Below are 27439 nucleotides of genomic sequence, written 5' to 3' on the forward strand. Positions count from 1 at the left end.
AATAAATGTTTAAAAAAAATTTATATAACTACATACATATATCACACATACAATTATATATTGTCAAAAAATATATTTCCCTTCTTTAAAATGTACTAAAAATACACATTTTATTTATATTAACATACTTAACTTCCATAGATTTTCCCTGCCCTAGATTAATATAAAAAGTAAACTAATATCTGCAATTATAGCTGTCTATAACAATTTTAAACTTAATTCCCTCCTGTATTTGAGGACATAAAGTGAAATTTTTTTAATTGAAATGAATATTTCAATACTTATCAAATCACTATGAGATTGCTTTTTTTAAAAAATGTATTTGGTACAGGGTCTACAAGGTGTTCAGGGTCTCTCACTATGTAGATCAGACTATAGTGATCCTCCTATTTTCAGCCTCCCAAATGCTGGGATTATAGGCACACAACACCACACCCAGTCTCAGTTGCAGTCTCACCATGCCCCAGGGGCAGGGCTGAAACAGCATGCTGGGAACTGAACCCCAGCTGCTGTACCCTGCCTAAGCAGGCCCTTTAACCCACTGAGTTATCTGGCCAGCCCTCTGAGATTCCTTTCTTATAGGAGAGGTTACTAAGTGATTACGGATTATGAAGTATCATGAAGGTCTTTGTCCCCACAAATGTTTTCATCAAAAGAAATGATAAGTGCTACTGAGAAAAATAAAACAGCAGAGAAGGAGACTAGAATAGAAAATAGAGTGGAAGATGTAGTTTTAAAGATAACAGTCAGAGAAATCATCTTAAAGAAAGTGATGCTAGGGTGCTATCAGAAGAAGGCAAAGGACCCAACTGCAAGAAATCTTGGGAAAGAGCTTTCTAGGCAGAAAGAACAAAGGTCAAGTCTTGGAGCCTAGGAATGTAGCTGCAATGTTCCGGCATTAGCAGAAAAGAGAGTGTGGCTGGGAAGAGAGCACCTAAGCATGCTCCTAAGCAAAATAAATCAGGAAGATCAAGAAAACAAATCATTACAGCTAGTAAGCATGAAAGGAAACTTTTTTAAAAATAATAAAAGATCAGGAATAACATTCAACAGCTGCAAGATTAGCAATGAAAAATAAGAATAACTGCTGTCAGTAAAAAAGGAGCAAACACAATAACATTGGAAAAAAAAAAACTATTTGCAGAAGTAATAGAAAATTTCTCAAGCACTGGAAAAGAACATCACATACACATAGATGAGACATATAGAACTCAAATTAGACATAACCAAAATAAGTCTACACCCAGATGTATAATAATCAAGATCCCAGAAATTCAGCACACGAACACAATATTAAAATCTATTACACAAAAGAAACAGATCACCTATAAGGGAAAGCCCATCAGAATCACAGCAGACTTCTCAACACAAACCCTCATGTCAGAAAGATCTTGGAGTAAAGTATTTCAAGTCCTGAAAGAAAACAACTTCCAGCCCAGATTGATGAATCCTGCAACACTATCTTTCAAAATTAATGGAGAGGGCCAGGGAGATGGCTCATTAGAATAAGCGCTTCCCTGGCAAGTGCAAGGGCCTGAGTTCAATTCCCGGTTCTGGAAAAAAAAAAAAAAATTTAATGGACAAATAAGAACCTTTCACCACAAAAAAACAAATAAAAAAATTCATGACCACGAAACCTACCCTGTAAAATATTCTAGACAGAGACAAAAATGATCACAATTCCAAGAACAACAACAGAAAGAAACTAACAACTAGGTCAAACAATTAGAAAGAAAAAGTGGGGAACTTACAGTAGGAAAACAATATGAGAAAGATAAGCATATATACATATATATGTATATATGTACATATATGTATATATAATAACATATATGTTATTATATGTATATATAATAATCATCAATGTAAATGTGCTCAATTCACTAATCAAAAGAAACAGACTAGCAGAATGAATCAAGAAACAAGTCCAACAACATGCTGTATACAAGAAAGAAATTTAAATGAAAAAGAAATTCATAGACTGAAAATCAAAAGATGGAAAACAAAACTCCATGCAACAAGAACCCAGAAAAAAATCAGGGGTAGCTATATTCTGTAGACAATGTGAACTTCAAACCAAGAATAATCAAAAGAGATAAAGAAGATCACTATATACTTGTTAGGGGAAAACTTCAAGAGAAAGAACAAAGATAGATAGATAGATAGATAGATAGATAGATAGATAGATAGATAGATATTCAGTGAGCACAAACTATATAAGACAAATATTAATAGATATGAAAAATCAAATACCAATAGCACAATTCTAATGGGAGACCTTAATACCCCCACTGTCACAAAAAGATAGGTCAACTAAACAAAAAATCAACAATGAGATATTACAACTAAAATAATTTTGAACAAATGGACATAGTTGATATTTACAGAGTGTTCCATGCAACATCAGGATACACATTCTTCTCAGCTCCATAGTGGACATTTTCTAAAATAGACCATATATTAACCATAGAAAATGCGCAAGTAAATGCAAAGAAACTGAAATTATCCCATGCACATTATCTTAACAAAGTACAAAGAAAGTGGAAATTAATGGTAAAAGAAACAGCAAAAGCCCCATAAACACATGGAAATTAAATAACACCACCACAAACAACCAGCGGGTCACAGATAAAAAAAGAAGACATTAAAAATATCTATAATCAAATGAAAATGTAAATTCAACATACAAAACCTGTGGGACACAAGAAAACAGTCCTAAGAGAAAAACTTAGAGCATTAAATTTTCATATCAGGAAAACAGAATAAGCACAAATGAACAACTTAATGCTGCACCTCAAGCTTCTAGAAAAAGAAGAGCAGCTCAAGCCCGAAAGCCCATACAAGAGAGGAAATTATAAAAATCAGAGCAGAAATCAATGTAATTGAAACTAAGAAAACAATACAAATAAAATACTGAGTTGAAGAGATAGTTCTTTGAAAGAATAAACAAAATTGATAAATCCCTAAAGAACCATATTTTAAAAAGAAAAGAAAGAATTCAAATTTATGCAATGAGGAATAAAAAGAGTGAAATTACAACAGATTCAGTGGAAATTCAGAAGATCATCAATATGTTTTTTGAAAGTCTTTGTTTGCATTGGTTGGAAAACAGAAAAAAATTGGCAGATTCTTAGAAATTACAAAGATGAATTAAGAAAACATAAAAATTCTGAATAAACATGTATCAGTTACTGAAATTGAAAACATAATTAAAAACTTATGAACAAATAAAAGCCTAGGTCCTGATGGATTCACAGCTGAATTCTACAAGAAAATTTAGACAAGATTTAATGCTAATACTCCTCAAACACTTTAATGAAATTGAAAGGGAAACAATCCTTCCTCATTCATTCCTGGAGGCAAATATTACCCTGATACCAAAACCAGGAAAATACCAAACCTAAAAAGAGAACTATAGTGCCATCTCCCTAATGAACATAGATGCAAAAACACTCAACAAAAATTAGCAAACAGAATGCAACAAGTCATCAAGAAGAGTATATACCATGATAAGTAGAACTCATCCCAGGAATGCAGGGATGGTTCAACATATGCAAATCAATAAATATAATATATAATGTAAACAGAGTCAAAGACAGAAATCACATTATCATCTTAATAGCAGCAGAAAAAGCTTTGGAAAAAGTTTAGCATTCATTTATGATTTTAAAAAACCTACAAAGGGGCTGGTGAGATGGCTCAGTGGTCTAAAGCACCTACTTAGAATAAGCTTAGCAAAGCACAGGGACCGCGGTTCAATCCCCCAGCACCACATGCCAGCTCAGCCTCACCCCCTGGTGGGCTGAGCTGGACACACACACACACACACACACACACACACACACACACACAAATAAATAAATAAATTTTAAAAAAGAATATATCTAGAAAAAAAATTAAAAATTAAAAAAATTTTTTAAACCCTACAAAAAATCAGAATTAATGGCTTTTAATTCAATCTGACAAAAGACATCTATGACAAATCAAAAGCCAACATCATACTAAATGGACAAAAGCTGAAAGCTTTCACTTTAAAATCAGGAACAAGGTAAGGATGTCCACTATCACCACTCCTATTGAATATAGTTCTAGAAACATTAGCTAGAGCATTGAGACAAGAAAAAGAAATAATAGGATAAAGGATAAGAAAGGAAGATGTTATTATTTGCAGGTGACATGACAGAAGACCCCAAAACCTCTACCAAAAGACTTTTATATTTGATAAGCAAATTTAATGGCATAGTTGGATGCAAAGTCAACATTCAAATATCAGTATCATTCCTGTATACAAATAACATCACTGAGAGAAAAAATAGGGGAACAACACCTTTCACAATAGCATCAAAAAAAGAAAGAAATACTTAGTAATTAATCTAACAAAACATGTAAAAGATCTATACATTGAAAATTACAGTACTCTGAAGAAGGCAAAGAGGATATCTGAAAACAGATATCTCTTGCTCATGGATAGAAAGTACTAACCTTGTGAAAATGGTCTTATTCTCAAAACTGATACAGATTTAATGCAACCCCGATCAAAGTATAATTAGCATACCTCACGGATATAGAGAAAACATTGTTGAAATTCATTTGGAACAAGAAGAGACCTAGAATGGCAAAGACAATCCTTGGCAGCAAATGAAAGGCATGAGGCATCACAATCTCTGACTTGAAATTATACTACAAAGCTACTGTGATAAAAATCAGCATGATGCTGGAAAAAAATAATCTGAGGATCAGTGGAACAGATTATAAGATGCAGACACAACTACAAACACACTCAGCCACCTTTGATAAAGGGATCAAAAAAGTGCACTAGAAGAAAGGTAGCCTCATTGATAAACAGTGCTAGAAAAACTGGCTTTCCACATACCAAAGTCTAACTGTAGACCGATGTCTATCTCTATGCACTAAACCAAAGTCAAGATAGATCAAAGATCTAAATATCAAAACAGAAACACTAAATTTACTAGAAGATAGAGTAGGTAGAAACCTTGAAGACACAGGGTTCTGCAGAGAGTTCATGAATAAAACCCAAACTGCATGGAAAGTACTTGAAAGAATCAACAACTGGGATCTCATCCTATTAAAGTTTTACACATCAAATGAAACCACAAACAGAGTGAGAATAAGGCCCATAGAAGTTCAAAACTTTAGTCAACCATTCCTCAGACAAAGGATTTCCATCTAGCACATAAAAGAACAAAAAAAAAATCCCCCCCAAATTAATAGACCTACTCCAAAAATGGGCACCTGAAATCAATGCATATTTCTCAGATGAAGACATACAAATGGCAATAAATATATAAAAAATTTTCAATCTCATTGGTCATTCTAGAAACACAAATTAAAAGAACACTGAGGTTACCATCTCACCAAAGAAAGAATGGCTATGATCAAAAAAAAAAAAAATCAACCAATAGCAAATGCTGGGGCAGGCTGTAGGTGAAAAGGAACCCTTTTCCACTGTTAGGTGGGACTGTGTCCTGGTACAACCACTGTGGAAATCAGCATAGAGATTCCTCAAAAAGCTAGGATCAAAAGTTCCATTTGATCCAGCTATCCCCCTTCTTGATGTTTTCCAGGAAGAATTTAAATCATATCACAGTAATATATGTGCACTCATATTTATAGCAGCACATTTGTAATAGCTAAATATTGGAAACAACCCAAATGCCCATCAACTGAGGAATGGATAAAAAAGGTGTGGTATTTTTATACAACAGAGTAAGTTCAACTAAAAGAAGGATAAACTCAAGGCTTTTATAAGCAAATGGATGGAACTTGAGACCATATTCATAAGTGGAATAAATCAGACTTGCATGTATAAACATGCATGTATTGTCTCCCTAAGAAATTGAAAGGATAAATAAGATACAAAATATACAATAGATTCTGTGAAAGGAGAAGAAGCGGCTCAAAGCGAAAGAACACCTGAGAAAGGGGAAAGGAGAAGAGAAAGGGAAAAAAATATATATATGTGCTAATTATACTAATAGTTTGTTAGTTCATTAAAAACTGTGCTTATATTAATTTTAATACCTATCTTTTAATATGAGCAACTACTTTAAAGATAAAAATATACAATATATTAACTATTGTTAATCTCTTCTTGTGTGTTTTGAAATTCTATATCATTGTTTTTATTGCTTTTTTTCTCTTCAAAATAAAATAATTTAAAAAAAAACAAACAGATCATGTAGAACCTTCCTGCTCTTGAAAAGACACTGGAAATTTCTGAGTAAAGAAATAACATAATTTGAATTACATGTTTTAAATATTACTCTGGTTTATGTATTAGAAATATAATGAGGGCAAGTGTAGAAGTAGGGAAACCACTGAAAAAGTTAGTAAAATAATGCAGGAGGCATGTGATGAATTGGACTACAACTGTTGACCAGGAAAATGGTGAGAAACCATCGGAATTTTGGATATGCTTTAAGGTACGCCTAGCACGTTTTGCTGATAGATGTGATGTGGGATATGAGAGGCACAGAATGGTAAAAGGTGACATAAGGTTTGTACCATGGACAGATAGAGTTGCTGAAATGGAGATGGGAAAGGAGGAAACTTGGCTAAAAAATGAGTTCAGCTTTGGATATGTTTAGCTTCAGATGTCTGTTGGTTCAAGGAAGACTGTCAAGTAGATAGTTCGCTGTTCCAAAACAAAGTCAAGACAGGTTCTAGCTAAGGGTAAAAATTATGAGGTCATTTGATATAAATAGAATTTAAGACTTGGACTGTTTAAGATTACCTACACAGTAGGTAGAGAAATAAAAGGAAGTCTAAAAGCCATGCACTGTGGTTCTCCAGTGTTCAGAGATCAGAGAGGTGAGAGGGAACTACCAAGTTCAACTAAGGCAGTAGCAATAAAATAGAAAACTAGATCAATGTGGTATCCTGGACATCAAAGAAAATGCTTGGAAGATGAAGTGATTAATTGAACTAATGTCAAGTGAAATGAACATTAAGAAAGGCTATTGGACTTAACAAGGCAGGCCTCATTGGTAACATCCATCGAGAGTGTTTGGTAATTATTAAACCCTCATCAGATTTTAAGAGAAAATAATGGAGCTAAGGATTCTTCTCTACTCCTGGTAATGCAACAAGTAATTCAAATTAATTTTTTAATTTGAAACATAAAATAGCTGATAAAGTAGAAAGGAACTTTCAAGGCAAGAATTTGGAGACATCAGAGACATGAACCTAAGACTTGAAGCTGATTTTGCCTGGTATGTTGGGAAGCTGAGCGATGCTTTTGGCAGCATCATGGGGCGAAGGGTCAAACACAGAATCTGTGGCTCACTAAAGATGAGAACTTAGGCTTTCAAAGGAAGATACCCTGTGGTTAAATTAGAAGAAAACAGACGTGTATGCAGATGGCAGCCTCACTTTGCATCATTTGGAAAGCTCAGAAAATCTTCATCTTTAAACTTCAGTTAAAATAGTTCCAAACTGTAGGTACCCACAAGTTCACAAAATACCATGAATACTTAGATGGCAAAATAGCACATAATAATAACAGAGGCTAAAGAGAGTAAGAGCCAGGCATGGTGGTGCACATCTGCAATTCTAGATACTCAGGAGGCTGAAGCAGAATGATCAAAGGTTTAAGGCCAGCCTGGGCAATTTAGCAAGACTCGTCTCAAAATTAAAAATAGACTCTCTTAGAGAGGACTGCAAGTTGGCCCTCAGCCTGGACAGTTTAGTAATTTAGTGAGACTAGACCTCAAAAATTTGTTACATAAGAAAAAGCGGTGGGGGGCTGGGGATTAAGTTGAGCATGAAGGTCCTGGGTTCAATACCCAGTACCCAAATAAATAAATAAGCAAAGGCATGAGATGTAGCACCCTGGTAAATACTTCCCTAACATGCTCAAAGCCCTGGATTTGATTCCCAATCCCACTACACAAAAGAAGAGAGATAGAGACAGACCCAGAGAATACAAGTAAGTATGAGGTAGAATTTAAAGATGAGAGTATAATATACATTATAAACTATCTAAGAACATGGTTTATTCACGTGTCATAAATAGGCTCCCAGTATCACATCTACTCCCTTATCTGTACTTGTATACATATATCCTACTTCTTTTCTTAGACTCCTCGGCCTTTACCTCTAGCTCGGCATGCCTTGAGAGAAGCTACAAAGTGCATATCCGTTTGCTATTGTGTAACATAATGCATTAATTCCTAACGTTCTACCCTATACAAGAGTTTGCTTCATGAAACACTTTTCACAAAACAAAAAATAAACCAAAAAACAAAATATGGCATTACCTCACACAGTTGGAGGAAAGTATTTCTTGGAAGAAAGGAAGAGTGATTTACTTCCTTTGATAAGATTAGAAGACTGCGTTAGATTCCAAAAATTCAGATCCTATAAATTTTAAAATGTTAAAAATTCTGATGAAAAGGGACTAATAAGGACTGGTGTCCTCCACCCTGTCCTCCATTTATCAATAGAGCAGCGCTTCTCCAGATGTGGCCCCCAGCCCAGAATTAAATATTGCTCCAAATGCAGACTCTCTAGCCCCACCTCAGACTTAATAAATCAGCCACTCTGGACTTGGGGCCCAGCTATGGGTTCTGACAGATAGTTTGACACACACTAACATTTGAAAACCACTGGAATAGAGAACATTCCCTCACCTTTGAGCTGTCAATTCAGCAAGTACACATTCTGTGTGATTAGATGACTGTCGAAGGGAGAGCACTCAAAGATGGTTTTGGATTGTGAACTAGAGAAATCTTTGCTATGGTGCAAAGATGAAATGGAGAAGGATCTCGACCTACTGTAGAAATTTTCATCTTGCCTTTTTTTGGTGGAAAAGAATGCTATTTACTATAAGTATTTTTCATGGCAATACATTATCTAACTTGCTATAAATTAAAAGAGAATGTCATAAATCTTATACTTTTTAGTCTGACAGAATAAATGTATCATACATGCATCCCTTACAAAACCAGAGCACTTAGAAGTTTCCAATTTACTCATTTCATTGTTGTAATAAAAAACTGTATATATTCAAATATCCACAGTATTGCACAGTCCTACTATAGATACACCTTCCTTTAAACATTTTACTTTACCTTAAATTTGATTTATTTGTGGGGAAGATACAGAATTTGCTGTGCAGATGCCTTCCCTTTTAAAGGAAAGAAAGTAAGCCTGCCTAATCCAGAAATTCCTTTCCTCTGTGTCTAGAATAGGATACTAGTTCAATATTCTGTGTCTGTCATTCTGGAATTAAGATGCTAGTGTGGTGCTTTTCTGTAGTCTGACTTTAGGCTCCATTTTAGGGTCTTGAGAGATTCGATGCAGGCAAAAATTGGCAGGTTTATCGTGGCATAAAGACTTCAGCTTTTCCCACTTATGAATCTGAAGCAGAAAGCATAAATGTGATAAGCATTTCATTATACACTTATCTTTTTTTTTCAAAATTTTATTTATAAACAGATAGCAATGAGACAGTTTCAAATCAGATCGGAAGTACAGTTTCAACAAATAACACACTGCATATATTCTTCTTAGTGGTTAATTGCTGTACAAGATGTGGACTTGAGCTCCTATTTACAAACACCACTATAACAAATCATTCTATTCATTAACAGAATGTAACTATGTATCTATCCTAACCACTTTGAATACACAGATACAAATACACTTATCTTTCTAAAAACAGAAAGTGTTTTCTTCATTTTATTTTAATCTTCATTATTACCTATTAAGATATATTTTTCCTTAGAGACTGAAGTTGTTCTATTTTTGTTGTTGTTGTTTGTTTATTTTTTATTGTTTTTGAGACAAGTGTCTCCCTGTGTAGTTCAGGCTGATCTTGAACACCATAGAGCCCAGGCTGGCTTCAAAGGCAATCTTCTTGCCTCAGCCTCTTGAGTGCTGGGATCACAGGCATGGACCACCATACTTGACTTGAGGTTGTTTCTACTTTAAACAAAAATCTTTGTGTTAGATTTCTGGCAACATAAAACAGAAATATGCACCAATGAACTTTACAAATATACCTCATTAACTTCAACTTTTCATTAATTACTTAACTTTATAATACTTTTATTTGAGTTCATCTTACCTACAGTACAAAGCAGCAGATTCAACCATTCTATCATCTTAATTAAAATTATGAAATACCCTTAAACAGTATCCATTTTACAGAATGCATACAGCTTTTATCCATTCACTAAATGTCAGTGGGCTTATAAGCTTCCAAGCATCTTAACAGAGAAGACTATGATAATAAATAAAGTATATACTACGATATATGTCATAGTTTAGCATGGAATTTAAGTAACTTTGTGTTTTACCATAAATTAATAGGAAAATACTGGATTGATCCTAATCTTGGATGCCCTTCAGACGCCATTGAAGTTTTCTGCAATTTTAGTGCTGGTGGTCAGACATGTTTATCTCCTGTTTCTGTGACAAAGGTATGAATTGAATTTAAGAAAATATGTCATAGTATGTTACACAGTACCCATAAATAATTATTTTGAAAATTCTGTGACTTTAGTCATAAATTTTAAGAACAAAATCAGGTGTCCTTTATGCTATACCATATATAAGAAATATCTTTTTAAACCACAGTAGATCTTGATGTCTGCTTTGTGGATTTTTTGCCTAATTTTATTTGCACATGCTTGTAGTGCATCATGGGAAGTTGGTAACCATACAGGACACATCTTAACTCTTTTGTTTTCATCCATTCCCCTCTGCAACTTTCCGCCTCCCTCCATCCCTTGGTTTCCAGCTTGGCATATTCTAATGATCATAATTTTTAAATTCCTTAAAAATTATGAAATGTATGTTATGTTTTGATATATACACATATATTACGAAAGTTCCTAAGTAGCTGCAATGTGGTAATCAATAACCAGTTGCCAAAAGTTTTGCTGAAAATTACAGCATCATCACTGAAGCCACAAAAGCTTCCTATTTTGGCGATTTGGCACATCAAAACCTCCTGTAAATATCCACAGATTTGTATTTAAAATGCCAAGTGTAGTTCTATAAATCAACTATTTAGAATGAAAATAAGTTAATTTAGTTTAACACTGGGTGTTATGACAAGCACTGATAAAGTCTAAACCCTAGTTCTACTTACAATATATGTTAAAATCAAAGCTACATTGGTTTCTTTTCTGATTAAACCAGCTTGGCATGGTACCAAGAATATTTTTCTCTCTGGCAAAGAATTGATACATGGCCTGTTGTGTGTTCTGTCCACCTTAAAAGGCAGTAGCTAAAATGACGTCTCTAGCTGCTTATCATTAAATGAACCTCTCCTTTTTTAGTCAGCTTCTTCACTGTTTTGTTTCAAAAGCTATGTACCATTATTACCCTGAAATGGACAGAAGAAGTCTTCCATCCCAAGGAAACCATGTGCCTCTAACAAAACGCAATAAGATAGTCCCTCATCCAAAATATCCACATCAAACTCCAACACCCCCTGGAAGGTGCCCCAAGACTTTGATTTGGCTTATCATACAAAGGGATTGGAGAGGAGGAGAATATTGTGCCAGGGACATAGGCATCATTAGAGATCTGCCGTATGCCAGTTCTCTCTGTGATTTGCATCAGTTCTTCCATTTTTCCTTTCCATAAACTCAACCTCAGGAAGACTAGAAATGACGGGTCTATTCTAGTGCTGCACTGAACCACCAGAAGGCCTGCTCTGTGCAGGCAGTAGGCGAGGTAAATTACCTTTGTTACTTTTAGTATTCACCACACCCTGCTTTACCAACAAGCAAACTAAGGCTCAGAAGGCTGGATATTTTACATGTTTTTGATCTATAAAAATGAAGGAATTAAATTTTTTTTTAAATATAATCTAGCTGGGGAGATGGCTTAATGGCCTAAGCACCTGCCTGCCAAGCTCAAGGTCCTGAATTCAATCCCTGGTTCCTTCCATTTTTAGGTTTTCATGCCTCTCTTTGACTTTTCCTCTCTTTTCCTGTGATTTGTGATTTCTTGTTTTATTGCTTCTTTTTTTCCATTACCTGATCACTGACACTTTTCTATTTTTATGCTTGGAGATTAATATAAATTCCTCAGTAGAAACTACTTCTGTCCACTTACCATATGACTATTCCTTGCTTGAGTAATGCTGACAATGATAATAATAATAATGTCTAGAACTATCAAAAACTTTACTTGCCTAACCGAGCCTAGAAAATATGCAAGCAAAATCCCTTAAGTCAAATTTTCTCCTATGTTGTTCATTTAATTTAGTAACACTTTTTCATATATTCATTCATTCAATAAATATTGATTACTCATTGTATGACTATAACTTCTTTGGGGTCTGTCATCACAAAAAAAAAAAAAAATAAGTTTTCATTCTTGTCCATAAAAGCTGTCATGGTCAAAATTACTCAAATTATAATCTGTAACTTACCTTTGGAAACTCACACAAGAAAATCTTAAATGAAGGTACAAACATAATTTCAGATTTTTATGGGAAAATATTATTAAAGCACTAATCTAAAATAAATTATTGCTGCATTTCATCCAATAACATAAAAATTATTTTCTTTATTTTATTAGATATTACAGTAATGCTGTGCTGAAGCCAGTTCATATGGGCTTAAAAGAACCTACTGTGACTTCATGTCTCTCCACGTTCCAAATCCAGTGACATCACCTGGGTAGTCTACACCTAGCCATGCTGGGCATGCTTCCACCATGGAAATCAGACAGTGCTACGAGCAGAGATTTTTCCATGCATTTACCAGCACATCAATGCCTAGCATTTAAATTCTAAGAAAAGTAGCATTCTTGGACTTCCTTTCAAGGACTTTCTTAAGCTTCCCCAAAGTAGAAGTTTCAAATTTGCCTCATCTTCTAACCCGTATTTTTTTCTGTTGCATTAGTTGGAGTTTGGAGTTGGGAAAGTCCAGATGAACTTCCTTCATTTACTGAGTTCGGAAGCTACCCACGCCATCACCATTCACTGTCTGAGTACCTTGAGGTGGACAAATGCACAAACAAGTGGCCCGGGATTGCCTGTTGCTTTCAAGGGCTGGAATGGTCAGGTTTTTGAAGAAAACACTCTACTGGAACCTGAAGTGCTTTCAGATGACTGCAAGGTATGAAAGCAACAATTTTTGATCATTTAGTATAACTTAACATTGGTAAAACTATAAAATTAGAAGACTGAGTAAGAGTTTAACTACAATCTTCATGCAGATGGACAGTAAGTTTTAATGTATATAACTTAATATGGTGCATCTCTTTGGCTCAGTCATTTGTTTATAGCATGTTAGTTTTTGTTATGGCATCTCATAGATACTTACATGCAAAATAAGTGTTAATATGTAAGTTACCCCCAGAGGAAATAAATATATCTAGATGGATATATTTATAGGCATAAATATTTCTAGATTAGCTTAGCTAGAGTGTGTAAATTCCTTTCATGATTTTATATTTTATTACTATGATTTTTATATTTCATGACTGTATGGACAGGTTATAGAAATAAGTTAGTGTTTTTTCATTTTGCCAGACCTTATACAAATAAACACAGATATAATTGTAGATGGCCCTATTTAGTATTTGAACCATTGTTCATTTTTATTATTAAAATTAAATACCATAAAAAATGTTATTTTAAAACACTTTTATAGAGCAGGTGTTGACAAGTTACAGTCAATAGACTAACTCAGGCCCACCACCAGTCTTTATAAGTAAAGTTTTATCACACTCACTCACAAATCTATGGCTAACATCATCCCAAAATAGCACAGAAAAGGACATGTGACAGAGACAATATGATTAACAAAACTGTATCTGGTCCTTTAGAGAACCAAGAGAGAATAAACCCTCCCTAGAGAAAATAAAGTCTGTTTTATCAATAGAACTTACTGTTCTATGAAGCCCATGATCTATTCAGCATTTCCAGAAGATTGTACTTTTCATAACATTTTGTTCCCAGAGAAATAGTGCTTGACTATTTGAAAATTAGTCATAGATAAAACAGTCTAGATTACATTGCTCCTACTTTCTGTATTTGAAGAGATCAATATCACCAACAAATTTAGGTAATATTTACAATCTTTTCCAAAAACATTTAGTGACTCACTCATACCTGTGAGACATAATCCAAATTTATCAACTCTGTTCAGCACTTAGGACAACCAGGCCTCAACCTACTTTCCCAGATTGAATTTTTACTGGCGGTCTAAACTGCGGTCAAACATATCAACAACTTGCAACAACTCCTATGTCTATTTATTAGTTGTTTATTATTAGATAAATGGCCATGGAGTACACACACTGTGTTATATCATCGTAATACCATAATAAATAATTAGTCCCATTTTATAGGTAAAAATCAGAAAACATAACAAGGTAATTTGCTTGAGGTCATATACCTCATTAGTGGAGGGGCAAGAAAACAGTCTCAGGTATGCACTGCTCCAGAGCCCAAACCTGTACTGCTAAGGACTTTTTTTTTGAAATTTCAACCTATGGGTTAATCTTCAACCCTATGACATAGGTTTTTATTATTCCCATTTATTTGTGAGGGAAGTGGTCAGATTTGGATTTCTATTAAAATCTGCTCCTGGCCAAAGTCTGTGTCTTTAATCCCAACAATAACCATATATTTTCCCATCTGGTTTTTGGGTTTTGGTTTTTGGTTTTTGAGGGGTTTTTTATAGGTGTCTATTTTCTTTATGCCTTGTTTTCTCCTTAAATGCCCTTCTCTATATCTCAAGTCAAGTAAAAACTTTAAGCATACTTTTAAGACTTACTGAACTGTGCGGGACTCAGGTCAATAATTTCTGACATTGCCAGTTAAACTGAAGACCCAATGCAAAAAAAGACTTACTAAATCTAGGGCTGGTGAGATGGCTCAGTGGTCTAAAGCACCTACTTAGAACAAGCTAAGCAAAAGCCCAGGGACCACGGTTCAATCCCCAGCACCACATGCCAGCCAGCCCCGCCCCCTGGTGGGCTGAACTGGCCACACACAAAATAAATAAATATAAAAAAAAATTTAAAAAAAGACTTACTAAATCTAAACTCTCAATTTTCTTTATGCATGTCTTGACAATTCTAGCTAGACATAAGAAATTTAACCTGCACTATGTACATTACTTATCTTACATGGTCTTGTATTATGGTTGTTGATATTTCTACCCCCTCCTGCTGGATTTATAAGCTGCTAGAATTTAGAACCCAGAACCAATTTATTCATCATTATATTTTCTCAGTGCTGTAGAACTGAAAATTACATCTTACTCAGGTGTCCTAAATGTACTTAGTGTTAATATTGCTTGAAAAACTTAATGACTCTAACAGCATCTTACATAAAGAATTATAGACCTAGTTATCACACCAAACTTAAAATATTAGACAATTTATCTCCAGTGAACTTCAGTAGTTTCAGCTTCAAAAATTAAATTTGTATTTCAAGAATTCTAAAGTTTCTTTAAATTTTAAAACTCATATGATAATTCTGTGAAAAAGTAACTGAACAAATTTCTGACTAAAAAGTTCCACAAGACTAGTCAGTTGTTTTTATCTATTTTGTCTTATTGAAGCTTCATCATGGGACATTGTGTAATATGTTCTGTTTCCTAGAATTTATTGGAAATGATAGAATGTACACTAAGAAAACAGAAAGGTCTGGAAGAAGGGGGAAAAAGAAGGAACCCATATAAATGGAGAATTATGGAATAGAAGAAAACTAAAAAATGATTCAGTGGTTCTACTTTAACCACTTCAGACTCAGGCGATATGAATTTTTCCTGCTGAAAGTACAGAAGTTCAAATAAGGCATTCTCTTTCACCCAAGAAAAATACTCATCCTAAAGAGTAATCCACAAATGCAGAAACAGAGAACAAAGGATTGTTGCTCGTATTAGGGCTACAACAGCCTTTTAATGTATATCTGGTCCAACAATTCTCTACTAACAGAAGTAGAAGCCTTTTTCACAGCATCTGGCTGTGAAAAATCAGAATCAGTAACTTCATAAAGAATGTAATAAGCCTGTGTTTCTAATTAGTAGTAGTAATTATTACTATCATTATCACTAATCCCTAAACACACATTTTCTGTAAAAGTCACTGTCTACTGAGAATCACTGCTAATGAAAACAAGTCTGAAAGCATTTGTTCTTGTTTTACAGATTCAGGATGGCAGCTGGCATAAGGCAAAATTCCTTTTTCATACTCTTGACCCTAATCAACTTCCAGTGATCCAAGTACAAAAACTTCCTCATCTCAAAACTGAACAAAAGTATTACATTGAAAGCAGTTCTGTATGCTTTCTCTAAAGTCTTTGGATTAGTTGAAATTTCATGCTAGTGGTCATAATTGCTGCAGAGGGAAAAATATAGACAAAAACAATACCGTCATTTTGAAATGCATGGAATAAAGACATTGGCTAAATCTTCGAGAATCTCAGGAAGAAAAGCAAAGGCATTGTTAAAGGACTCTCATTGAGAATAAAAGTATTTTATTCTTTTAAAAAATTTATGGATCTGAGCTTTGTCAGAGAATTCCCTAGAACAAAAAAATTTATAAACATGGAATTCTTCAGGGTATCTTTATTTTTTTGACTGAACAATGTACCCATTAGACAGCTGGAGCTGCAGGGCACTGTGGAGCAATACTGGCTAATGCTTCCAAAGGTGCAATGCTTCTGTCTAAAAGTTGCAAGTGTGGCCTAATGTCTTACCTTCCCAAACACTAAGCTGTATGCAAGTCCCCAGTGGACATGTACATCTTAGCCGGTGGTACACTACCTCTTACATGTTGCCTTTTTGTGTTGCTTGGTGCTCTTTCTAAAACATGGTGCTTGTGGCTTTTGTAGACTATTTTATTTCTTTTTTCATCTTTGTCATGAACAGTGTATGTACTGGTTACATCAAAATATGTTTCAATTGTTAGTACTTGTTTTAATTTGCTTTGGTCACATAATAACAAGTAAAATGATTATTTATATGGTCCTTGGTTTCTTTTAAAATTCTCTTTGTACATAAAAGTCAAAGCCAGCACACTGTAACCTGTGCTTGTACACAAGAGAATTGGGAGGTTTCTTTTGTGTATGTGTGTTATTTTAAAAGTGTTGTAAAAAATATTTTTGGCCAACTACATCCAGTAGTAGGTTTGGGTTAGAGATCAGGGGTTGTGATATTATTTTAAAAATCCATGATCATCTGAGATGACACTTTATATATATATATTTTTTGTAAAGTTTTAATTCTGCAAATCCTCTGAAAATGCTGCTGTTTTAAATTATAAAACTTTTATTTCTGCTTTGTAGAAATCACGTTTTGTAGAGATTTTTTAGTACTCATTGATCTCGTTTCACTGTTCTTAAGTTTAATGTTAAAACTTAATAGAATCTATTTTATCAATTGTTAAAGCAACATCCAAGAAAAACATCTGTTACCACTAAAAACAAATTTCCCTATTTCAATCTTCCCTTGTTGTCAGAGAAACATTAGTTCAGTATTAAAATAAAAGTATTATACCTCTTGCTATATAGAAAAGCTTGCTGGATTATATAAAGCTTTAGCCACAGAAAACCACACTTACATATGTATAATAAATTTGTGCTTTAAGTCATTTTTGGTGATATGTTTCTCTTGTTATATTACTATATTAATGCTAGACCCTCTAGCATAACCATATATACTATGCATATTTACATTATTTAAAATGTCATGTACCAACAAAAATATAGGGCCTATTTTTTAATAACTGGAGTCATGGCACAGAGATAAACCCTCATATATATGGTCACATGATTTTCAACAAGAGCACTAACACCATTCACTAGAGGACTAAGTTTTCCACAATGATGCTGGGGAAAATGTGTATCCACCTCCAAAAGAATGAAGTTGGACTTATAAAATCATATACAAAAATTAACTCAAATGTCATCAAAGATCTAAATGTAAGAGATGAAACTATAAAACAATTACCAGGTAAGAAAAGCTGAGCATCACACTTCTGATTCCAAAACTTTTTATGAAGCTACTACAATCACAGCAGTTTCCAACTGGCATAAAGACAAATGTAGATCAAATGAAGCCAGGTGCAATGGCTTAATATACCAGTAATCCCAGCTTCTGGGGATGCTGAGGCCCAAGCAGGATCACAAATTCAAGACCAGTATGGGAAACTTAGTGAGACCCTGTCTCAAAAATAAAAAATAGCTGAAGATGTAACTCATGTGCAAGACCCCAGGACAGAGAGAGGGAAGAAGGGCAGGAGGGCAGAAAAAGGCAGTAAAGAAAGAAGGGGAAAGAGAGGAAGGGAGGGAGAGAAGGGAGATGTTGTTCACAACTTAACAGATAACAAGCATCTCAATTCAAAAAGTAGGCAAATGGTCTGAACATGTTTCTCCAGAGAAGATACACAAATGACAATGGATGGAAAGATGTTCACCAGGAGGCTAGGGTCATGGCATGGGGCAGAGCACTTGCCTAGAATGGGCAAGTCTCTCGATTTGATTCTCAGCATTGAATAAAAATGCTTAAATCACTAGTCTTCAGGGAAATTCAAGTCTAAACCACAATGAACTACTACTTTTGTGGTAGAACACAAAGATATACTTGGTCTTTGTTTTAGGTGCATAAGGCACCTAAAATCCTTGGAATTTCTTGAGTATTATTTTACTTATAGTTAGCCCCCTTTCCATTACAGGTGGACTTAGTGGGTACACCCCTTAAGTAACCTCAGGATAGGGAGGGTCTCCAGAAAGTCCAGGTGACTAGAGTTGGAACTTTCAGTATCACCTCACACTCCTGGGAAGGGAAGGAAGACAGGATTGGAGACAGAATTCCATTTTTTAACTTTTTTTCTTTTTTGATGGTATTTGGGATTGAGCCCAGGACCTTCATACCATGCTACATCCTCAGACGTTTTAGTATTTATTTATTTATTTATTTATTTATTTATTTATTTATTGAGACAGCATTTCATTGCTCAAGCTGAGTTCAAATTTGGGATCCACCCGCCTGGGCATCCCATAGTGCTGGGATTATTGGCATGCACCAAAACACCCTCAAACACTGAAGAACTGAGAGCTTTATGTTTCATGAATTCATCTAATTTCCAAGATGGAGACACACAGATCGTGTATGGAAGATTGGCACTCCCCAACAATGACTTGGCTATGCATCTCTTCAAATGTATTGTTCCTGAGTGTTATCTTTTATGATGAATAAGGAAAATGATTCAAGTCTATTTCCTGAGTTATTCTAGTGAATGGTAGAACCTGAAGAGGGAGTTATTGGAGCTCCCCATATGTAGTTGATGAGACAGAATTACAGATGGCCTGGAATTATCAATTGGTATCAGAAGTGGAGACTTATGACACTGAACCTGTGAATCTCTGGAATCTAATGCTAACTTCAGGTAATTGGTGTCAGATGTGATTGGGCAAGCAAAATGGTGTCTGGAGAACTGGAGAATTGGTTATTAATGTTGGGAAACACCCTAGCCATCCATTTACTCATAAAAATAAATAACAAAAACAGGAGTACATGAGGATATGGAAAATTTGAAAAAACTTGCACACAGCTGATAGGAATGCAAATGCCATAGCCACAGAAAAAACTATAAAATTACCATATCACCCAACAATTCTACTTCTAGATACACACTCAAAGAATTGGAAGCAGGAACTCAAGCCAATACTTGCATACTATTTTTCACAACAGCTCAAAGGGGGAAACAACCCAAATGTTAATCAACAGATGAATGGATAAACAATATATGGCATATAATTATAAATTTAATAGACCTTAATTCAGCCTTAAAAGGAAGGTACATTTGAGATATGTTAGAGCTGGATGAGTTCTGAAAACACTGCTAAAGTAACATAAGCCAGACACAAAAGAACAAATATTTTATGATTCCAGTTATATGAGGTACCAAAAGTGGACAAATTATTATTGACAGAAAGTACAATAGAGGTTACCAGATTTGGGATTGAGGTAGACATTGGTTAAATATTGAGTTTCTGCTTGGGAAGATATCAACGATCTGGTGATGAACAGTGATAATGTTTGCATAAAAACTGAAGAGTGTGCCTAAACCTGATTAAAATAATCAGTTTTATGTTCTCCATGTTTTACCATAATTCCAAGTGGGGCCATGGCCAAGATGTTAGCCTGTTGAGGAAAAAGGAAATATTTTGAGATTGGTTCTAAATCAAAGAAACCATGACAAAAAAATCTCTAAAAATCTCAGTTCAGGCTGACCTTGAACTCTATGTAGCCAAAGCTGGCCTCAAACTTGTAGTGATCCTCTGTCTCAGCCTCTAGAGCCCTGTGATCACAGGCATCACTGGTACACCACCACCACACCCTGAGGATTTTTCTAAATATCATTTAAGTTTGTAAATAGGATATCATGTCCGCATCTTGTACAGCAATTAACCACTAGGAAGAATGTATGCAATGTGTTAATTATTGAATCTGTCCTAGCAGTTTGGTTTGAAACTGTCTCATTGCTATTTTTTTCTCAATAAAATTATGTAAAAAAAAAAAATAAATATCATTTAAGAAATGTATATGGATGGCCTGAGCTCAATCCCTGATTCCACCAAAAAAAGAAAGAAAAATGAAAAAAAAAAAAAAGAAATGTATTTGGAATACAAATAACTAGCTTGATGTTTTAAGTATGTTTCTGAAATATTAAATATCAGAAAATATAAACTTAAACATAGCACAGTACAGTGGTTTACAGTGCTTGAAGGATTAACCGTGTGATTTTGGGTGCATTATGTGCTGATTGTCTCAGTTCTTTTACTGTCAATGGGAGATAAAATATTTATCTCCTTTGGGGGTTCAGTGGGTTCAACATATTAACATAGGATCATCCATCCTTACAGAAGCACCTGACACACAGTAACCATGCTATATGTAATGGATTAACTGAATTTTGTGCTTCACCTGTGGGAAATTATTAGGAGAAACCTTGTGCTTCCTGTTATCTACTCTAAGGAATGAGTTCTCACTCCCTGCTCAAGGCTGTTTAGCAGTGAATAACTGTTTTTTGTCAAGGTAGAGAGCTGAAACAAACTCCCTTCCTAATTATCTCCTGTAAACATAGTCAGCTTAAGATGTATCTTATAAAAATATATGCTTATTGTTAAACTGTAAGATTCCTTAATTACACTTTGCAGCTGTGTCAAATGAATGTAGTTTTCTGCTGTTCTGTGCTCAATAACAAATTTGCTTACCAAACAGCATGTGATTTCTGATATATAAACCCTCTGCTACTCATATTCGTTGTCTCTCAGTCTTCTGTGTAAGAGTTGGCTGATGACCCTGAGCTCAGTAATGAACAGCTCTAATCAAATTGTAATTTGGTCTTTGATCTGGTTCCTATGCTGAGAGACCCATAACACTATACACACTTGGTGCTATTGTTGCCTTCGTAATCATCATCATTAAAGGTTTAAGCCTCCCATGATAGTTATCAACAAAGAAAGTTGTGCTGAATCCCTCAATAAAATTATTCATCAGTGTAAAAACCTGATTATCTCCATAATGTTTTGTAAATACAGATTTTTATATTTTATATAATATATATGTTAAATATAAAAACTTCCCAAAAATGAAGAGCAGCTTTATGTAGTTATGGTTAACAAATGTGCTTTGATTTTCCCCCATTCTAAAATTACAATGGTATTTTTAAGGTAAATATCACAAATCTTTACTGTAATATGAAGTCATACCAGATGGAACTCTGTACTTAGAGCCAGAAAACCTGTTCCAGTCCCATCTCCCACTCATTGCATAAGCCATTAATTCTGTTATTTATATTGAATGGGTTTTATTTTAAACCTCCTTGTGTTATTACATGAGAGAGGTGTGTTAACACCTATTTGTCCTTTTGCTTCCCTCTTTTTTACTTTATGAATGAAATTAATTGCATTCAAATAACCCAGTGTATTGTGTTGAATGAAGCACAGGAAGGAAGAGATAATCTGTAACTACCAGCGTTGGCCTATTTCAATATTACCAAGATTAATTTCAAAATATAAATACGGTATTACTGATCAGGAAAAAATACATACAGTGGCTATAACAAGCTAGTCCATGTCTGTTGAAGGTCAACACTGGTAATATCCTGTTCAATTAATGACTTTCTAATTGTGAAATTTCCCTTTTTACTCTCATAACCCCACTTGCCTTGATGTCTATTTTCATTATAATTAAATATATACCAGCTTTCCTTTGGTTACTAGTTGTGTAATATATATTTGTACTTTTAAAAAATTACCCTCTCTGCATCCTTTTATTTAGTTCTGTCTCTCATAGTAGGTAGTTATATCCTGGTATCATAGCCTGTCTAGAAAAATTCTGTTCTCCAGGGTTGCCTTTTGTGTGTAGGAGGTTCTTGGCTTGTGTCTGTCCCAAGATTCTTCCTCCCCAATTAACTAAGAGTGAGATGTTGCTATCTATTTGGCTGAGACTCCAGTCCTTTGGTACTGAGCTGTGGTGTGGCTATTTTCCCAGAGCTTCCTCAGTGTTGTTACAGAAGGCAGAACTGATTACAACAGGTATGACATCCAAGCTAAAGTAGTATAGTTAGTGGTAACAGTAGCATCAAGCACAGTTTAGAAACTGACAAATTGGGATAACCTTCATTTTGGCCTTGAAACCTTAAGAACAAAATCTATAGCTATATAACAGAACCAGCCGTAAGTAAGAAGCTTGTATGCAAAGTGTTTCCCCTTGGTAGAATGATTTTTACCCTAGGGTGAGGAAATTTAAGAAAGATAGTGGGTAAACCAAAGACAACTGCAAAGGAAGCAGAAATGAGGCTGGAGGACAAAGGATGCTTGCACAAGCTCTGCAAGACTAGAGTTTTGGGAGACTAGAGGACAGGGCATAAGAGAAACAAGGAAGGAAGGAAAAGGCAAGGGATTATCTGAGTTTGGACTCTAGTTTGGGAGAATAGGATTAGTTTTCTGTAGCTGGAGTTCTCTCCAGCCATTTCAAAAGGAGAAAGAAAAAAGAAAAAGATAAAAGGGGGAGGGGCCCACCGGCTTGCTTTTCTTCTGCGTGTCTTTATCCTCAAGCACAAAGCTGGTTCACCTAACTCACTACCTGTTGGCTCACACTGTTAATGTTACCTCAGGCTTTTCCACCCTGCTAGTTCTGCCTGTCCATCATAGGCACCGTAGTCAGGGTCCTACTGTGTGGCTAATATTCTCTGGTCTCCTGGTCCCACCAAACCAGGGAGAAGCCAATCACCTGGATTCTTCCTGATGGGCCAGTTACTGGGTCCCACGATTAGTTATGTCTGTTGTAGGCAGCATTAGGTTGTATTTTTTATTATGACTCCATTTAGATAATTTTATAGACTTTTAGTCAGTTACTTAATATAATTAGCTATATTTGCTTTTAAAACCTCCTATCTTAGTATTTTGTGTTTGTCTCATTTCTAATGTTTTCCTTTATTGCCTTCCTTTAGATTGGTAAAATATTCCATGCCTCTTATGTTAGTTATTAGCTATACAGTACTTTTATTTTCTTTTAATTGCTATCCTGCAGATGACAGTAAGTGCCTTTTACTTTGGAGATGATGTATAAATCAATACTTTTCCACTTTCCAGCCAGGCAAGCATGTTACACAATATATTTGTTCCTTTCAGCTTTCACTAACATTTTAGAATAGTATTCTCATGTATTTTAATTGTGTATACATGTAAAACCTTAGAGTATATTGTTATTTATTAATATTTTAACTGGCAAAATGCATTGTTTCACCTGTTTCCCTTGCATGTAGCTTTCTATTTTTTCTTCATTTCAATGCTTTTAAAAAGGATAATTTGCCTTCTCTGAATGCCCTTAAGAATTTCCTTTAATGTGGATCTACTGCTAACAAATTCTATTTTCTATTTGTCTTTAAAACTGTTCTCTTGGGGCTGGGAAGATAGCTCAGTAGAATAAGCACTTGCCTGGCAAGCACAAGGACCTGAGTTCAATCCCCGGTTCCATAAATAAATAAAACTGTTCCCTTTCTCTGTAGGTTATTTATATTAGCTATAGTATTCCACATTGTCATTTATTCTCTTTTAAAGATGCTACTTTATTTTCCTCTAGTTTCCAATATTGCTGTTAACATATCAGCTTCAAGACTTGTACTTGCTCAACTGAGAACACTGTGACTTTTTTCTTCTCTCAAGATATTTTGGTATTTGATTTTTAACAGTTATTCTGCTATGACCTTAGAATAGATTTCTATGTAGTTATTTGCTTGAGATTCAAAGTGCTTTTAAAATCTGTAACTTTTTGCCAGAGCTTTGTTCAAATACTACTGTAGATAAGTTTATTGTTCTTTGCTTTAGAATTAAGTTACACATACTTCAGACATTTCTTTTTAAATGTATCTTATGTTCTTTATACTTTTTATCTTGTTTTCTCTATGCTTTTTTCTCACTGACTTACCATTCTGTACATTAAACCTTTCAGCAACTTATTTATGACACTGTTATAAATGCATGTGATGTCAAAGTACTTAGTTTTAAACATTGTGATTTTTCAATTTCAATTCCTTGGGTAAACTTCCAAATTCTCATTTATAGAGATATTAATCACAGTAGACTAAAAGTTCGTATCTGATTTTATTCTAAAATCTACATGTACTAAAGGTCTATTGCCTATTTTTTCTCTTAGTTTCCTGTCATCTGCCATTGTTTTTTGGCATATTTAACATTTTTAATTGTCAGCTATTATGTGTAAAAAGCTGCAGAAGCTGTGAAATAACTACCTCTCAAGCTTCAATTTTCTTGTTAGGCAGTTGGATCTAATCATTGGCTGGGACCATTCAAGACTGGATTTTAGACCCAAAAAGCTTGTTTCTTTCTAGCTTTTCATTACTCTTAAGCTCAAATGAAAGACTGAGGCAGTGATGGGGACCCTGTCCTCCTTTGAAGCCAAGTTTCATTTCCTTCTCTCATCCCTCCATTTGTCCAGACTTGAAGGTGGCCCAAATTTCCAGGACACTTTTCTGCTCACCAACTTTCTCTAGGGAGAACATACTGGAGAAGGTTTCATTCATTTTCCTTTGTATTCACTCATTCTCTAGTCCTGGCTGCTTTGGATGATCACTGAATCTGTCAAACATCTGATTTTTGTATTTGTCCAGATTTTATAGTTGTTTTAGCAATAGGTTTGGTACGGTACATGCAATTCTATCATAATTAGAAGCAGAAGTTTCTTTGTTTGTAAGAATGGAGAAAATTCCCTGCCCTTTATTCCACTCTTTAGTAACTGTTGTAGGAATTACAATGTCAATCTCTATTGCAGTCTACTTAGAGCTAATACTGAGTAGCTTCAAATAAAACTGTGTGCTTGAACCCTGTATAACTGCAGTAGCATATTTCTATTTGATTTCCTTATTTTTTCTACTGTTGTTGTCATACATAAATATATCTGTATGTATTGTAAATACAATAATTTCTGCTCAAACACTTGGCTTTTAATTATGAAAAAATGTAAAATATATCAATATTTTTCCTTTAGGTCCAAGTCACCATCTGCTATCAGTTCCTTTAATATGAAAGACTTTATCATTTCTTATCATGTTGGTCAGCTAGTGATGAATCTTTGATTTTGCCCTTATTTTAATTTTTTGTAATACCAGCGATTAAACTCAGGAACTTCCCACTAAGCTCCATCTTCAACTGCTTTTACTTTTGTGTTTGAGACAGGATCTAAGTTACTCAGTTACCCAGGCTGAGCTCAGATTTGCAATCTTCCAGCCTCAGCCTCCAAGAGTACTGGGATTACAGACCTGTACCACTACACCTGGCTATTTCACCTCTACATCATAAGGATATTTTCTCTAAATATTATAGTTGAAATTTTTACCAACCTTTTTGGATAAATTAGTCTGATATCAACTGGTGTCCAAAGTTTGTGATGAGAAGCTAGTAATTATTCAAGTTGCCCATTTATAATACACCAGCTTTTAAGTTATCTTTTTTTCTTTTGTTTTCAGCAATTTATTTGTGACATGCTTATTTTACATTTATTCTACATGGAATTAGTTGAGTTCAAGTCTAAAAGTCCCCACATCATCACAGTACATTTTTCACCTGCAATTTTCTTGTGTTATATTATTTCTTACATAGTAACACTGCAATCATCCAAACCAAAATACTATACACATGGACAGGTAACTATCAACCAAAAGTAAAACCTATAAATTTGCAAATTGAACTACATACATATTTTTCCCCTGGACAAATTAAACTAAATGCTAAAAGGTACAATAATTACATTACAATGTAAAATTTTCTATCAAAACAATTCTAGCCAGGCATGGTGACACATGCCAGTAATCCCCAGCACTCTGGGAGGCTGAGGCAGGAGAAAGGCAAGTTTGAGCCCACCTAAGGCAATGTAGCAACTCAGTGAGGTCTTATCTCAAAACTTAAAAAAGGGCTAGTCCTGTAACCCAGTGGGGAGGTCCTACATTCAGTCCTTAGCACTGCAAAAGATAAAGCAAAAGTACAATAAAATTATAGGCCCAGGCATGCCTATAATCTCAACATTTTGAGAGTGAGGCAGGACAACTGTGTCAAGATCTCAAGCCTGGGCCAACTCAGTGACTCAGTAAGCCCCATCTCAAAACAAAAAAATAAAAAGGGTTATAGGGATACAGCTGAATGAGAGGGATCAATCCCCAGTACCACAAGAAAAGAACACTAGTAATAGTACAGCAAATACGCCATCCATGGAGGCAGAGGTCCTAGGAAGCTAATAAATTGAAGCTTTAAGGCCCTTCAAAATGAGTTCACAGAGAAATCTTTATTTATTTGTAAAGTTTACAAAAATATAATTTTCAGTTCTTTTTCCCTACAGAAGACCCTCAAGTGTATGAAATATAAGCTTCAAAAAGCAAGATCTTTCCTGATTTCCCAAAGAAAACATAGATGTAGTCATTTCTATAGGAAGCATGTTTGTGTACGTGGCTGATGATTACCTTACAATAAAGAAAAAGACTTCTAGTGGCACAAAAGTGACCTGAGCCAGGCATGATGACACATCCCTGTGATGCAAGCTACTTAGGAAAGTGAAACAGAAGGAAAGAAAATTTGAGGCCAGCTTAGTTACCTTCTCACTGCTGGGACAAATCCCATTAGTTAAATGAGGACAGTTTTATTTTAGTTCACAGTTTGGAGAGGTTTCAGTCCTTAGTTGGCTGGCTCCAAAGCAAAGTAGCCTGGGAAAGGGGAACAGCACAGGAAGAGCAGTCCATGGCAGGCAGAGCAGGCAGAAAAGCAGCAAGCAGCAGCCTCCTTTGCCCTTTTCATTCCATCCAGCTATAAGCCCCTTGATTGGTTGCCATCCATGATGGGCCCTCCCATTATCTATACCCAGAGCTATGCTAAACCAATCAGTGAACTAATCCAGTATCATATACCCATAATCCAGTATCA

At 34.9% G+C, this 27439-nt stretch overlaps 1 protein-coding gene across 1 annotated transcript in view; it reads left to right on the top strand.

The window, feature by feature from the left end:
• The window catches only part of Col24a1 (collagen type XXIV alpha 1 chain), a 403759-nt gene extending 387284 nt beyond the window's left edge, over nucleotides 1-16475 (top strand). Inside the window, exons 53-55 of the mRNA XM_023699052.1 lie at nucleotides 10336-10445; nucleotides 12888-13103; nucleotides 16149-16475. Coding sequence (XP_023554820.1) covers nucleotides 10336-10445; nucleotides 12888-13103; nucleotides 16149-16295 — 473 coding nt within the window. The 3' untranslated portion in view covers nucleotides 16296-16475. The remainder of the gene's footprint in view (nucleotides 1-10335; nucleotides 10446-12887; nucleotides 13104-16148) is intronic.
• Nucleotides 16476-27439: the final 10964 nt, after the last annotated feature.

Source organism: Octodon degus, unplaced genomic scaffold (assembly GCF_000260255.1).
Source record: "Octodon degus isolate 3935 unplaced genomic scaffold, OctDeg1.0 scaffold00109, whole genome shotgun sequence".
Taxonomy (NCBI): Eukaryota; Metazoa; Chordata; class Mammalia; order Rodentia; family Octodontidae; genus Octodon; species Octodon degus.